At 41.6% G+C, this 14,153-nt stretch overlaps 1 protein-coding gene across 1 annotated transcript; it reads left to right on the top strand.

Moving 5' to 3' along the window:
* Positions 1 to 383: 383 nt before the first annotated feature.
* LOC139548243 (P2Y purinoceptor 2-like) lies at positions 384 to 11,715 on the top strand. Its single transcript, XM_071357787.1, has 3 exons — positions 384 to 610; positions 7,741 to 8,610; positions 10,041 to 11,715. Exons 2-3 carry the CDS (start codon positions 7,759 to 7,761, stop codon positions 10,233 to 10,235), a joined length of 1,047 nt encoding a protein of 348 aa, XP_071213888.1. The 5' UTR covers positions 384 to 610; positions 7,741 to 7,758; the 3' UTR covers positions 10,236 to 11,715.
* The last annotated feature ends 2,438 nt before the right edge of the window (positions 11,716 to 14,153 follow it).

The raw sequence follows: 14,153 nt of genomic DNA, 5'->3' as shown, positions 1-14,153 counted from the left end.
GCGGGTCATAGCTAAATACAGAGCGGGTCATAGCTAAATACCGAGTGGGTCATAGCTAAATACCGAGCGGGTCATAGCTAAAGACCGAGCGGGTCATAGCTAAATACCGAGCGGGTCATAGCTAAATACCGAGCGGGTCATAGCTAAATACAGAGCGGGTCATAGCTAAATACAGAGCGGGTCATAGCTAAATACCGAGTGGGTCATAGCTAAATACCGAGCGGGTCATAGCTAAACTGTTGCGTACAGTAGGTACATCTTGATCATGAGTTCCTCCCTGTCTGTGTGTGTACAGGCTGCAGCTTGCCAAACATGTTCACGCCTACTCAGGTTCAGCACCAAGGCAAATAACTTGACTGTCACACACGCTCACACACGAGCATGGAGACACATTGTGTAAAGCATTCTGTGTATCTCTGAGAGGAAGAAGCATTCAGAGAATTACAGTAAATAGGTCTAACTAGCAGATAGTGACAGGACAGGTACAAGCTCTGCTAGCTGGAGTGGTGCATCAGTAATCCATTTATGTTAGAGTCTAGTACAGGAGTTGGACATAGTTGCTGAACATAACCGGAGTGTGTTCCTTCAAGACTCAACAACGTTTCTCACTGTGAGTAACTAGTACTGGTATAATGTGTAATGGTGCAGGACAGGAGAAGCTCTGACGTGTTCCTTCTGCTGTGTGTAGAAGCCTTTAAAAAAATGCATTGCTCTCCTTTCTGTAGAGATTGAGAGAGAGAGAGAGAGAGAGAGAGAGAGAGAGAGAGAGAGAGAGAGAGAGAGAGAGAGAGAGAGAGAGAGAGAGAGAGAGAGAGAGAGAGAGAGAGAGAGAGAGAGAGAGAGAGAGAGAGAGAGAGAGAGAGAGTAAGCTAACTTAAAAAAAAAAAAAACAACATTTTATGCAGGTTTTTCTCATTGAGATAACATCTCTTTTACAAGAGACCTGGTCCAATAGCAGACTCCAACTTGCTTATCTGTTAAAACTTATGGTGTAATGTACACTCTTAGAAGAAAAGGTGCTATCTAGAACATATCTGTATTAACAGACCGATATAGACGTCTATAACACTGGACCTTTACTAGTCCTGTATTAACAGACCTATATAGACGTCTGTAACACTGGGCCTTTACTAGTCCTGTATTAACAGACCTATATAGATGTCTGTAACACTGGACCTTTACTAGTCCTGTATTAACAGACCTATATAGACGTCTGTAACACTGGGCCTTTACTAGTCCTGTATTAACAGACCTATATAGACGTCTGTAACACTGGACCTTTACTAGTCCTGTATTAACAGACCTATATAGACGTCTGTAACACTGGACCTTTACTAGTCCTGTATTAACAGACCTATATAGACGTCTGTAACACTGGGCCTTTACTAGTCCTGTATTAACAGACCTATATAGACGTCTGTAACACTGGACCTTTACTAGTCCTGTATTAACAGACCTATATAGACGTCTGTAACACTGGGCCTTTACTAGTCCTGTATTAACAGACCTATATAGACGTCTGTAACACTGGACCTTTACTAGTCCTGTATTAACAGACCTATATAGACGTCTGTAACACTGGGCCTTTACTAGTCCTGTATTAACAGACCTATATAGACGTCTGTAACACTGGACCTTTACTAGTCCTGTATTAACAGACCTATATAGACGTCTGTAACACTGGACCTTTACTAGTCCTGTATTACTAGTCCTGTATTAACAGACCTATATAGATGTCTGTAACACTGGGCCTTTACTAGTCCTGTATTAACAGACCTATATAGACGTCTGTAACACTGGGCCTTTACTAGTCCTGTATTAACAGACCTATATAGACGTCTGTAACACTGGACCTTTACTAGTCCTGTATTACTAGTCCTGTATTAACAGACCTATATAGATGTCTGTAACACTGGACCTTTACTAGTCCTGTATTAACAGACCTATATAGACGTCTGTAACACTGGGCCTTTACTAGTCCTGTATTAACAGACCTATATAGACGTCTGTAACACTGGGCCTTTACTAGTCCTGTATTACTAGTCCTGTATTAACAGGCCTATATAGACGTCTGGAACACTGGGCCTTTACTAGTCCTGTATTAATGGGCCTTTACTAGTCCTGTATTAACAGGCCTATATAGACGTCTGGAACACTGGGACTTTACTAGTCCTGTATTACTAGTCCTGTATTAACAGGCCTATATAGACGTCTGGAACACTGGGCCTTTACTAGTCCTGTATTAGTGGGCCTTTACTAGTTCTTTATTAACAGACCTATATAGACGTCTGTAACACTGGACATTGTCGTGTCTTTGGCTATGCCGGATTAAGTGATATGACATGCTATCTATAAAATCCTTTCTCTGTAATTAATATTACCTGATTGAGCTAATCATGTAAATGTAATTAACTAGAAAGTCGGGGCACCACAAAATAATATTTATAGGACAGTTATCTTCCGAATAAACTCTTAAAGACCTATTAATATTTCACATCAATAGCAGTCAATATTAATCGTCACCTTATTTCAGTCTCATCTGAAAATTGTTATTTCTTGGTTATTTTCACGAACCCTGGCTAACAAGTTGAATCAGCAATACAAAATGGGGTTTAATTATTTATTTACTAAATACCTAACTAATCACACAGAATTACATATACACAGAATGAATCATACCTTGATTACAAATTACGTCATAAAGTAAAACGTCCCTAGCGGACGGAGCAGATATGACAGCTGGTTACAAAAAGGAAAATGGGTTGGGTTTGAGTGAAAGAGCGGGAAGACTGAGGAACAAAGGGAGAAGCTGTGCTTTCGTAAATACAGTATCTTATGCATTCTAAATTACCGCCCATTTGGAAAATGCAATAAATATTTACTCTGAGCTGCGCTTCGTTAGGTTGGTGGTAGATGGAAGGCCGTGTTGCCCAACAGAGTCCTTTGTCCTTTGAAGAGTGTCTCTGGTGGTGAACGGGATACGTTGTAGTGTCGTTGTTGTGTGGTAGACGGGATACTCTGTCTGTCCTCTCCTAGCCCACGTTTACAGCGGCCGCTGCTAACTCAACGGCTAGGAGGTATCACTTCTGTAGCGAATAAGAGTTCAAAGTTCATACCATTCGCAACCAAAGCTCACGCTGAGGTTGGCTTCGTTCTGTAGTTATTATCTGAACCCTTCTGACATCGGACCGTCATCCTAATGTACCCGGAACAGAAGGTTACATTTTCGTCAAGGGCTTATATAGTGGAGGGAGAAGGGTGTGTTTCATAGTTTATAACCCATGTCTCTTCACAGGGGCGGGCCACTGATTGAGCAGAGCCCTAACCTTATGAAAACCCAAATCTCTCATTTGGAAGCTAAAATTACATTTAAATCTTTTCACAAAATAATTTTATATTTAAATATTTGAATTGCACAACAATTCCATGTTAATCTGATAACTATAATGTGTAGACTTTCCAAGATACAGTTTAGGTCGTCCTGTCATCAGTCATAATGTCTCAGATGACAACCGAACTGACATCATATTCATTAAGTACCAACGCATATTTTCAACTGGTTCTATTACCGAAATATGGTTCCTTTCCCTCCACTTGTTTGATGTTCCCAGACTCTCTATGTTTAACAAAGGTCATTCAAGAGTCCCTCTGTAGAGTCAAGAGAGAGGGAAGGGAGAAAGGTATTTATCAGAGGGATCATAAACCTTCCCAGAAGCCAACGTCATGACAACATTTACTAGTCCTGTATTAACCGACCTACAGTATATAGACGTCTGTAACACTGGGCCTTTACTAGTCCTGTATTAACAGACCTATATAGACGTCTGTAACGCTGGGCCTTTACTAGTCCTGTATTACTCGTCCTGTATTAACAGACCTATATAGACGTCTGTAACACTGGGCCTTTACTAGTCCTGTATTAACAGGCCTATATAGACGTCTGTTGGCGGAAAAAATTGCACCACCTCCACCCTCGATCTATGTGTGCGTGTGTCTCTGTGTTATAAACCTACTGTTACACACGCCTCTTGGAGGAGGGAACGCCACACCCTGCTACATCTCAACTCCCCGTGGAGTGAAAGAGGTATGGGACTGTAGGTGGAGTGAAAGAGGTATGTGACTGTAGGTGGAGTGAAAGAGGTATGTGACTGTAGGTGCAGGTAAGGATGACAGAGGCAGAGAATATTACCGTTTACAGGGAATTTATTCTTCCTTTACACGGTAATTTGGGGAAAAGGGGCTGGATGGAACCAAAACAAAGAAAGTAAAAGTTAAAGAGCCCCCTCTCCTACCCACTACTTACTTATTCTTAACGCCACCTGGTGCGCTAACCAAAATACAGGGGGTGGTCTGCCCAGGTCTTACCTCGTGGCATAGACAGAGTACACACTACGTGTACATGTATGCCCGCAGGCCTCTTGCCTAAACACTCCCAAGGTGACTTCCCCTCCCCCTGGGAACAAAAACAGAATAATTACTAACGTAAAGTGAACCATTTCAATAATCAAAAACAATGAGTCCTATTGGCACAGACATACCTCAGAAGTAGCGGCTACAAAATACTTTCAACAAAACCGTCTCTGAGCAACAACCAACACAGGACATCCTAGAAGCTCTCTCTCTTAACAAAGGAACTCTGGCTTTTCAAGCTGCAGCAGGAGTCGGTAATTGCCGACAGCTGTATCCCCTAACGAGAGGGCGTGATCAAAGCTCCAATCTGCAATGGGGCCGACTAATCAGTTGCTTGGGGGAATCCAGGAAGCCATTTCCTGAAATACACACATACATAAACACAAACCCACCACACAGAAACTGGGGAACGTAACACAACATTCATGCTGATGTGTTGCTGTGTCATGTATTGTGTCTCTGTGTTATAACACAACATTCATGCTGATGTGTTGCTGTGCCATGCCATGTGTATTTCTCTGTGTTATCATTAAGGTTGCAAAACTACCAAATTTACCGGAGTCTTCAGTAATTGTTGTAATTAACAGAAAATCTATAGTAATCTATCGTAACTTTGGTATTTTATACTTGAATAACTTAAGAAAATGTATTCATATATATTATTCATTCTGTATATCTGTGTCCATATTGTCCATGAGTTTCTAGTAGACAGACCATATGGTTCAAGAGAAAACAGCCTAATTAATGACAAAAGCATCTAATCAACAATGGCATTCTTTTTTATTAACTCTGCAACTCTTCCAACTATTGACTTTATTCACAACCACCACCAGTTTGACGCCAAAACATTGACAACAAATACATACTGACATTGTCAAATAAATCAAAGTTTGTCAAAAACAAATATAAAGGATATTTCATGAAACCCTCATGTTAAACAGCAGTGGTTTATATTTAGGATCATGTTAAACAGCAGTGGTTTATATTTAGGATCATGTTAAACAGCAGTGGTTTATATTTAGGATCATGTTAAACAGCAGTGGTTTATATTTAGGATCATGTTAAACAGCAGTGGTTTATATTTAGGATCATGTTAAACAGCAGTGGTTTATATTTAGGATCATGTTAAACAGCAGTGGTTTATATTTAGGATCATGTTAAACAGCAGTGGTTTATATTTAGGATCATGTTAAACAGCAGTGGTTTATATTTAGGATCATGTTAAACAGCAGTGGTTTATATTTAGGATCATGTTAAACAGCAGTGGTTTATATTTAGGATCATGTTAAACAGCAGTGGTTTATATTTAGGATCATGTTAAACAGCAGTGGTTTATATTTAGGATCATGTTAAACAGCAGTGGTTTATATTTAGGATCATGTTAAACAGCAGTGGTTTATATTTAGGATCATGTTAAACAGCAGTGGTTTATATTTAGGATCATGTTAAACAGCAGTGGTTTATATTTAGGATCATGTTAAACAGCAGTGGTTTATATTTAGGATCATGTTAAACAGCAGTGGTTTATATTTAGGATCATGTTAAACAGCAGTGGTTTATATTTAGGATCATGTTAAACAGCAGTGGTTTATATTTAGGATCATGTTAAACAGCAGTGGTTTATATTTAGGATCATGTTAAACAGCAGTGGTTTATATTTAGGATCATGTTAAACAGCAGTGGTTTATATTTAGGATCATGTTAAACAGCAGTGGTTTATATTTAGGATCATGTTAAACAGCAGTGGTTTATATTTAGGATCATGTTAAACAGCAGTGGTTTATATTTAGGATCATGTTAAACAGCAGTGGTTTATATTTAGGATCATGTTAAACAGCAGTGGTTTATATTTAGGATCATGTTAAACAGCAGTGGTTTATATTTAGGATCATGTTAAACAGCAGTGGTTTATATTTAGGATCATGTTAAACAGCAGTGGTTTATATTTAGGATCATGTTAAACAGCAGTGGTTTATATTTAGGATCATGTTAAACAGCAGTGGTTTATATTTAGGATCATGTTAAACAGCAGTGGTTTATATTTAGGATCATGTTAAACAGCAGTGGTTTATATTTAGGATCATGTTAAACAGCAGTGGTTTATATTTAGGATCATGTTAAACAGCAGTGGTTTATATTTAGGATCATGTTAAACAGCAGTGGTTTATATTTAGGATCATGTTAAACAGCAGTGGTTTATATTTAGGATCATGTTAAACAGCAGTGGTTTATATTTAGGATAATGTTAAACAGCAGTGGTTTATATTTAGGATAATGTTAAACAGCAGTGGTATTCACTAAGTTGACGGTTTATATTTAGGATGTTTTACAGTTTTGTCATTGTATATCTTACTTTAAAATTATCTTATTTATTTATTTAATATATTTTACATGTGATAAAATCCTTGAACGATATCAAAATTCTGGGAGTTTACTGGTAAACTTTGAAAGTTTTCAGTAATATACCTTCCTTTTGCAACCTTAGTTATCAGATCCTGTCACCATGCTCGGAACCTGTGAAAATAGGACAATAACTTCCCAATGAATCATTAACTTCAACGTTCAAAGTGCTCTCTGTTGGATCCAAACCTGTTGGAACAGCTATAACATCTATCACTATCTAAGTGTAACAGTATAACTTTAGACCGTCCCCTCGCCCCGACACGGGCGCGAACCAGGAACCCTCTGCACACATCAACAACAGTCACCCACGAAGCGTCATTACCCATCGCTCCACAAAAGCCGCGGCCCTTGCAGAGCAAGGGGAAACACTACTTCTAGGTTTCAGAGCAAGTGACGTAACTGATTGAAACGCTATTAGCGCGTACCCGCTAACTAGCTAGCCATTTCACATCCGATACATAAGGACAAAGCAGCCATCTTCCTCCACTCCATCCCTCTCTTAACTTGGACTCGTAAGGGGATTTAGGAAAGATACAAATGAAGGAATTATGGGTATTATGTCAAAATGAGCTTCCGCTTTCAGCGGCGGCACGCATGCATGTGCCTTCATGCATACGTAGTCGTTGTGAATTTGTTAGATTACTTGTTAGATATTACTGCATTGTCGGGAACTAGAAGCACAAGCATTTCGCTACACTCGCATTAACATCTGCTAACCATGTGTATGTGACCAATACAATTTGAAGTAAACAGAGACATTGGTTACATCTGTGTCCATATTGTCCATGAGCTTTAGCTTTACTGTGGAGTGTTATACAAGTGGCTAGTACAGTTGATATTTACTATCACACTTGGCTTCTCTCTCATGCTGTATGTGGGTGTGTGGGTGTGTGGGTGCATATTAGTAAACATCTGTATCCTCCTCAGATCTGTTTATGAACAAAAATGGCTACCTTCGCCAACCACTCAACAAATGGGAGCAGCGGGCACAGCTGGCGCTGTCAATTCAAGGAGGACTTCAAGTACATCCTGCTTCCTGTCAGCTACACTCTGGTCTTCGTGATTGGCCTAGCCCTAAATGTCACGGCCATGTACGTGATCCTGTTCCGTACGAAACGCTGGAAGCCCTCCACGGTGTACATGTTCAACCTGACAGTGTGTGACACCCTCTACATCCTCACCTTACCCTTCCTGATCTACTACTACGCCGACAAGAACGACTGGCCCTTCAGCGAGCCGTTCTGCAAACTCATCCGCTTCCTGTTCTACGCTAACCTCTACGGTTCCATCCTGTTCCTGTGCTGCATCAGCCTGCACCGCTTCCTGGGTGTGTGCTACCCGATGAGGTCCCTGAGCTGGGTCAGCGCCAGGAGAGCCCGGCTGGTGTCTGTGGCAGTGTGGGCGTGTGTGTTGATGTGCCAGGCTCCCGTGCTCTACTTCTCACGCACCAGGGACGAGGGGACGGAGAGGGTGTGTTTCGACACGTCCAGTCCAGAGTTATTTCATGACTTCCTGGTGTACAGCTCGGTGGTGTCTGTCCTGATGTTTGCCTTCCCCTTCATGGTGGTGATGGTGTGCTATGGACTGATGGTGAGGAAGCTTCTGGAGCCCACCTGGGGGGCAGGAGGGAGCCAGTCGAGGGGAGTCGGGGGGCTCGCTGCTCATCGCTCCAAACAGAAGTCTGTGAAGATGATCATCATTGTGTTAGCAGTGTTCATGCTGTGTTTCCTACCCTTCCACCTGACCAGAAGTCTGTACTACTCCCTCAGATACCTGGAGCAGATGGACCCCTCCCAGGTACAGTACCACAGCCACTGGAATACTACGCTTTTAAAGGCTCTGCCTGGTTCTCCCTTTCACCCAAGGTGCAGGAGTCTGGCTGCAGATAGCTCTCCCTTTCACCCAAGGTGCAGGAGTCTGGCTCCAGATAGCTCTCCCTTTCACCCAAGGTGCAGGAGTCTGGCTCCAGATAGCTCTCCCTTTTACCCAAGATGCAGGAGTCTGGCTCCAGATAGCTCTCCCTTTTACCCAAGGTGCAGGAGTCTGGCTCCAGATAGCTCTCCCTTTTACCCAAGATGCAGGAGTCTGGCTCCAGATAGCTCTCCCTTTTACCCAAGGTGCAGGAGTCTGGCTCCAGATAGCTCTCCCTTTTACCCAAGATGCAGGAGTCTGGCTCCAGATAGCTCTCCCTTTTACCCAAGGTGCAGGAGTCTGGCTCCAGATAGCTCTCCCTTTCACCCAAGGTGGAGGAGTCTGGCGCAAGATAGCTCTCCATTTTACCCAAGATGCAGGAGTCTGGCTGCAGATAGCTCTCCCTTTCACCCAAGGTGCAGGAGTCTGGCTCCAGATAGCTCTCCCTTTTACCCAAGGTGCAGGAGTCTGGCTCCAGATAGCTCTACCTTTCACCCAAGGTGCAGGAATCTGGCTCCAGATAGCTCTCCCTTTTACCCAAGGTGCAGGAGTCTGGCTCCAGATAGCTCTACCTTTCACCCAAGGTGCAGGAATCTGGCTCCAGATAGCTCTACCTTTCACCCAAGGTGCAGGAATCTGGCTCCAGATAGCTCTCCCTTTCACCCAAGGTGCAGGAGTCTGGCTCCAGATAGCTCTCCCTTTCACCCAAGGTGCAGGAGTCTGGCTCCAGATAGCTCTCCCTTTCACCCAAGGTGCAGGAGTCTGGCTCCAGATAGCTCAGGCTCAATTTAACCACTGCTATTATGATTATTGTTGTTGATATTGTCATTATCCTTGTATAGGCTGGGATTCAAAGGTAATTGACATTTAAATGTAATTTCCACTACGGAGACGACATCTGCAGCATTTAACTTACGTATGATCTCTGCGAGTGCGGTAACATTGCCTTTAAAGAGCCACTGACCATGCCGATTGGCACGTGAAGGAATCTAAGATAATTCAAGAAATCTGTCATCGATGCCTCATAGGTCATTTTCAAAGGGATGCCTCATAGGTCATTTTCAAAGGGATGCCACATAGGTTGTTTTCAAAGGGATGCCTCATAGTTCGTTTTCAAAGGGATGCCTCATAGGTCGTTTTCAAAGGGATGCCTCATAGGTCGTTTTCAAAGGGATGCCTCATAGGTCGTTTTCAAAGGGATGCCTCAGGTTGTTTTCAAAGGCAGTTGCTCTTTAAAAGGCACATTGTTAACAGAATTATAAGAATTGAATCCCGGCCTTAATGTTTAAATCATTAGAGTTTGTATTCATCCCCAGGTGAGCTGTGAGCTGCTGAAGGTGTCCAGCATGGCCTATAAGGTGACACGCCCCTTGGCCAGCGCCAACAGCTGTGTGGATCCCATCCTCTACTTCATGGCTGGACAGGGTTTCCGTAGCAACTTCACTAACAGAAGCAGGGCATCACCAATGAAACCAGGAAGCGTGACGGCGGCACTCTCGACACAGCTCTGACCGACAGGAAGATCAATCTATGTACTGAATAGCTATGGAACACAGTGTGTATTCCATTGGAATGGAGAGAACACAGTGTGTATTCCATTGGAATGGAGAGAACACAGTGTGTATTCCATTGGAATGGAGAGAACACAGTGTGTATTCCATTGGAATGGAGAGAACACAGTGTGTAGTCCATTGGAATGGAGAGAACACAGTGTGTATTCCATTGGAATGGAGAGAACACAGTGTGTATTCCATTGGAATGGAGAGAACACAGTTGGACAAAGACACTGGATGGATGATTTGACCATGCTGGTCATTTATGAACATTTGAACATCTTGGACATGTTCTGTTATAATCTCCCTCCGGCACAGCCAGAAGAGGACTGGCCACCCCTCATAGCCTGGTTCCTCTCTAGGTTTCTTCGTAGGTTTGGGCCTTTCTAGGGAGTTTTTCCTAGCCACCGTGCTTCTACACCTGCATTGCTTGCTGTTTGGGGTTTTAGGCTGGGTTTCTGTACAGCACTTTGAGATATCAGCTGAGGTAAGAAGGACTTTATAAATACATTTGATTTGATGACTGGCTCCTTTGAACTGAATATCATTATCCGATACGGATCGGATGACCCATAGAGATCCTACTATTTCTAATTCTATGGGATGACGACTGTTTGAAAGAGAATGAACGGTGTCAAAGTGGGCATATGTTATTGAATGTTTTATCCCTGACTGGTAAATAATGGGAGATTGCACATACAGTACAAATACCAGACCTCTTACTTGAAAGTGAGAGGGGTATACAGTAACTCATTGATTGAAATCTGACTTAGCTAAGGAAGCTAACGGCAGAGAAAAATACACTGGTTGATGCTGACAGTGTAGAGAAAATATATGCTGTTAAAAACATGATAGTGATGTTAGTGATATTCTAATCACTATTGTAATCACAATAAACAGTTATTATATCTTTAGGGGCCACTGATTGTAGTGTATCTGACAAACCTCTCTTCAGAAATGCGTACACCACACACAGACTGTAAGTCAGTCTGAAGAGGACCTCCTCTTGAGAGCTGTCAGAGATAGAGGTTCAGGTCCAGGCATGACTTGGACAGGTTCTAGGGTGTGTCTGGAAAATCATTCATTAACATCCCAAAGACTCACAGATGGTGCTGGATATAATCCAGACAGATAGTTTTATAGAAGCAACACAGGCTCACTGCTGCCACGACTACAAATTACAGAGAAAGAAACTCATGCTTAAACAAAGCTACCGGTAATTTACCAAAGTTACCAGAATCTTCAGTAATTTTGGTAATTAACAAAAAATCTATAGCAATCTACCATAACTTTGGTAATTTATACTTGAATAATTTACATTTTTTAATTCATATATAGTATTCTTTTTTTATATACACTACCAGTTAGAAGTTTGGACACACCTACTCATTCAAGGGTTCTTCTTTATTTTTACTATTTTCTACATTGTATAATAATAGTGAAGACATCGACACTATGAAATAACACATATGGAATCATGTAGTAACCAAAAAAGTGTTAAACAAATCAAAAAATCATGGCTGCTTTTCCGTCACTCTGCGGTCCAACTCACCCCAAACCATCTCAAATGGGCTGAGGTCAGGTGATTGTGGAGGCCAGGTCATCTGATCCAGCACTCCATCACTCTCCTTCTTGATCCAATAGCCCTTACACAGTCTGGAGGTGTGTTGGGTCATTGTCCTGTTGAAAAACAAAAGATAGTCCCACTAAGCGCAAACCAGATGGGATGGCATATCGCTGCAGAATGCTGTGGTAGCCATGCTGGTTAAGTGTGCCTTGAATTCTAAATAAATCACATACAGGGTCACCAGCAAAGGACCCCCACACCATCACACCTCCTCCTCCATGCTTCACGGTGGGAACCACACATGCAGAGATAATCCGTTCACCTACTCTGCGTCTCACAAAGACACGGCGGTTGGAACCAAAAGGCTCACATTTGGAATCATCAGACCAAAGTATGGATTTCCACTGGTCTAATGTCCATTGCTCGTGTTTCTTGTCCCAACCAAGTCTCTTCTTCTTATTGGTGTCCTTTAGTAGTGTTTTCTTTTGCAGCAATTTGACCATGAAGGTCTGATTCACGCAGTCTCTGAACAGTTGATGTTGAGATGTGTCTGTTACTTGAACTCAGTGAAGCATTTATTTGGGCTGCAATTTCTGAGGTGCAGTTAACTCTAATGAACTTATCCTCTGCAGCAGAGGTAACTCTGGGTCTTCCTTTCCTGTGGCAGTCCTCATGAGAGACAGTTTCATCATTGATGGTTTTTGCGTCTGCAATTGAAGAAACTTTCGAAAGTTCTTGATATTTTCCGGATTGACTGACCTTCATGTCTTAAAGTAATAATGGACTGTCGTTTCTCTTTGCTTATTTTAGGTGTTCTTGCCATAATATGAACTTGGTCTTTTACCAAATAGGACTGTCTTCTGTATACCACCCCTACCTTGTCACAACACAACTGATTGGCTCAAACGCATTAAGGAAAGAAATTCCACAAATTTACTTTTAACAAGGCACACCTGTTAATTGAAATGCATTCCAGGAGACTACCTCATGAAGCTGGTTGAGAGAACGCCAACAGTGTGTAAAGCTGTCATCAAGGCAAACGGTGGCTACTTTGAAGAATCTCAAATATAAAATAGATTTTGAGTTTTTTAACACTTTTTTGGTTACTACATGATTCCATATGTGTTATTTCATAGTTTTGATGTCTTCACTATTATTCTACAATGTAGAAAATAGTAAAAATAAAGAAAAACCCTTGAATGAGTATGTGTGTCCAAACTTTTGATTACACGTGGTCTGTGGTTTGAGGCCGGTTGGACGTACTGCCATATTCTCTAAAACGACGTTGGAGAAATTATCATTAAATTCTATTGCAACAGCTCTGGTGGACATTCATGCAGTCAGCCTGCCAATTGCACACTCCCTCAAAACTTGAGACATCAGTGACATTGTGTTGTGTGACAAAACTGCACATTTTAGAGTGGCCTTTTATTGTCCCAGCACAAGGTGCACCTGTGTAATGATCATGATGTTTAATCAGCTTCTTGGTGTGCCACACCTGTCAGGTGGATGGATTATCTTCGCAAAGGATAAATGCTCATTGACAGGGATGTAAACAAATTTGTGCACAACATTTGAGAGAAAAAAGCTTTTTGTGAGTATGGAACATTTCTTGTATCTTTTATTTCAGGTCATGAAACATGGAACCAACACTTTACGTGTTGAGTTTATATTTTTGTTCAGTGTATTTATTTGTGCGAAGATTTCCCGTACTGCACTAGAGGGCACCAAAGGCTCACTTAACATCCTGTCAACGTATTTAACATCCTGTCAACGTATTTAACATCCTGTCAACGTATTTAACATCCTGTCAACGTATTTAACATCCTGTCAACGTATTTAACTTCCTGTCAATTTACTGTGCTGATAGTGGATCAATGTTTGTCGACATCATCCATGTTTGATCAGTTTTTGTCGACATCATCCATGTTTGATCAGTTTTTGTCGACATCATCCATGTTTGATCAATGTTTGTCGACATCATCCATGTTTGATCAATTTTTGTTGACATCATCCATGTTTGATCAATGTTTGTCGACATCATCAATGTTTGATCAATTTTTGTTGACATCATCCATGTTTGATCAATGTTTGTCGACATCATCAATGTTTGATCAGTTTTTGTTGACATCATCCATGTTTGATCAGTTTTTGTTGACATCATCCATGTTTGATCAATGTTTGTCGACATCATCCATATTTGATTAATGTTTGTCGACAGACTTTATTTTTTGGGCCCTTATATAGACTCACACGCGTGTTTACCGTGGAGAGTTCATGCATTATAACACAAACCACACGCAGACGAG

This window comes from Salvelinus alpinus, chromosome 21, assembly GCF_045679555.1.
Source record: "Salvelinus alpinus chromosome 21, SLU_Salpinus.1, whole genome shotgun sequence".
NCBI lineage: Eukaryota > Metazoa > Chordata > Actinopteri > Salmoniformes > Salmonidae > Salvelinus > Salvelinus alpinus.
This window is presented reverse-complemented; position numbering and strand designations above follow the sequence as displayed.

Bases quoted from the DNA above. Each gene is read 5' to 3' on its own strand.
- LOC139548243 (XM_071357787.1), top strand. From the start codon at position 7,759: ATGGCTACCTTCGCCAACCACTCAACAAATGGGAGCAGCGGGCACAGC. The intron at 8,611-10,040 runs GTACAGTACCAC...ATTCATCCCCAG, and splicing joins AGCAGATGGACCCCTCCCAG to GTGAGCTGTGAGCTGCTGAA.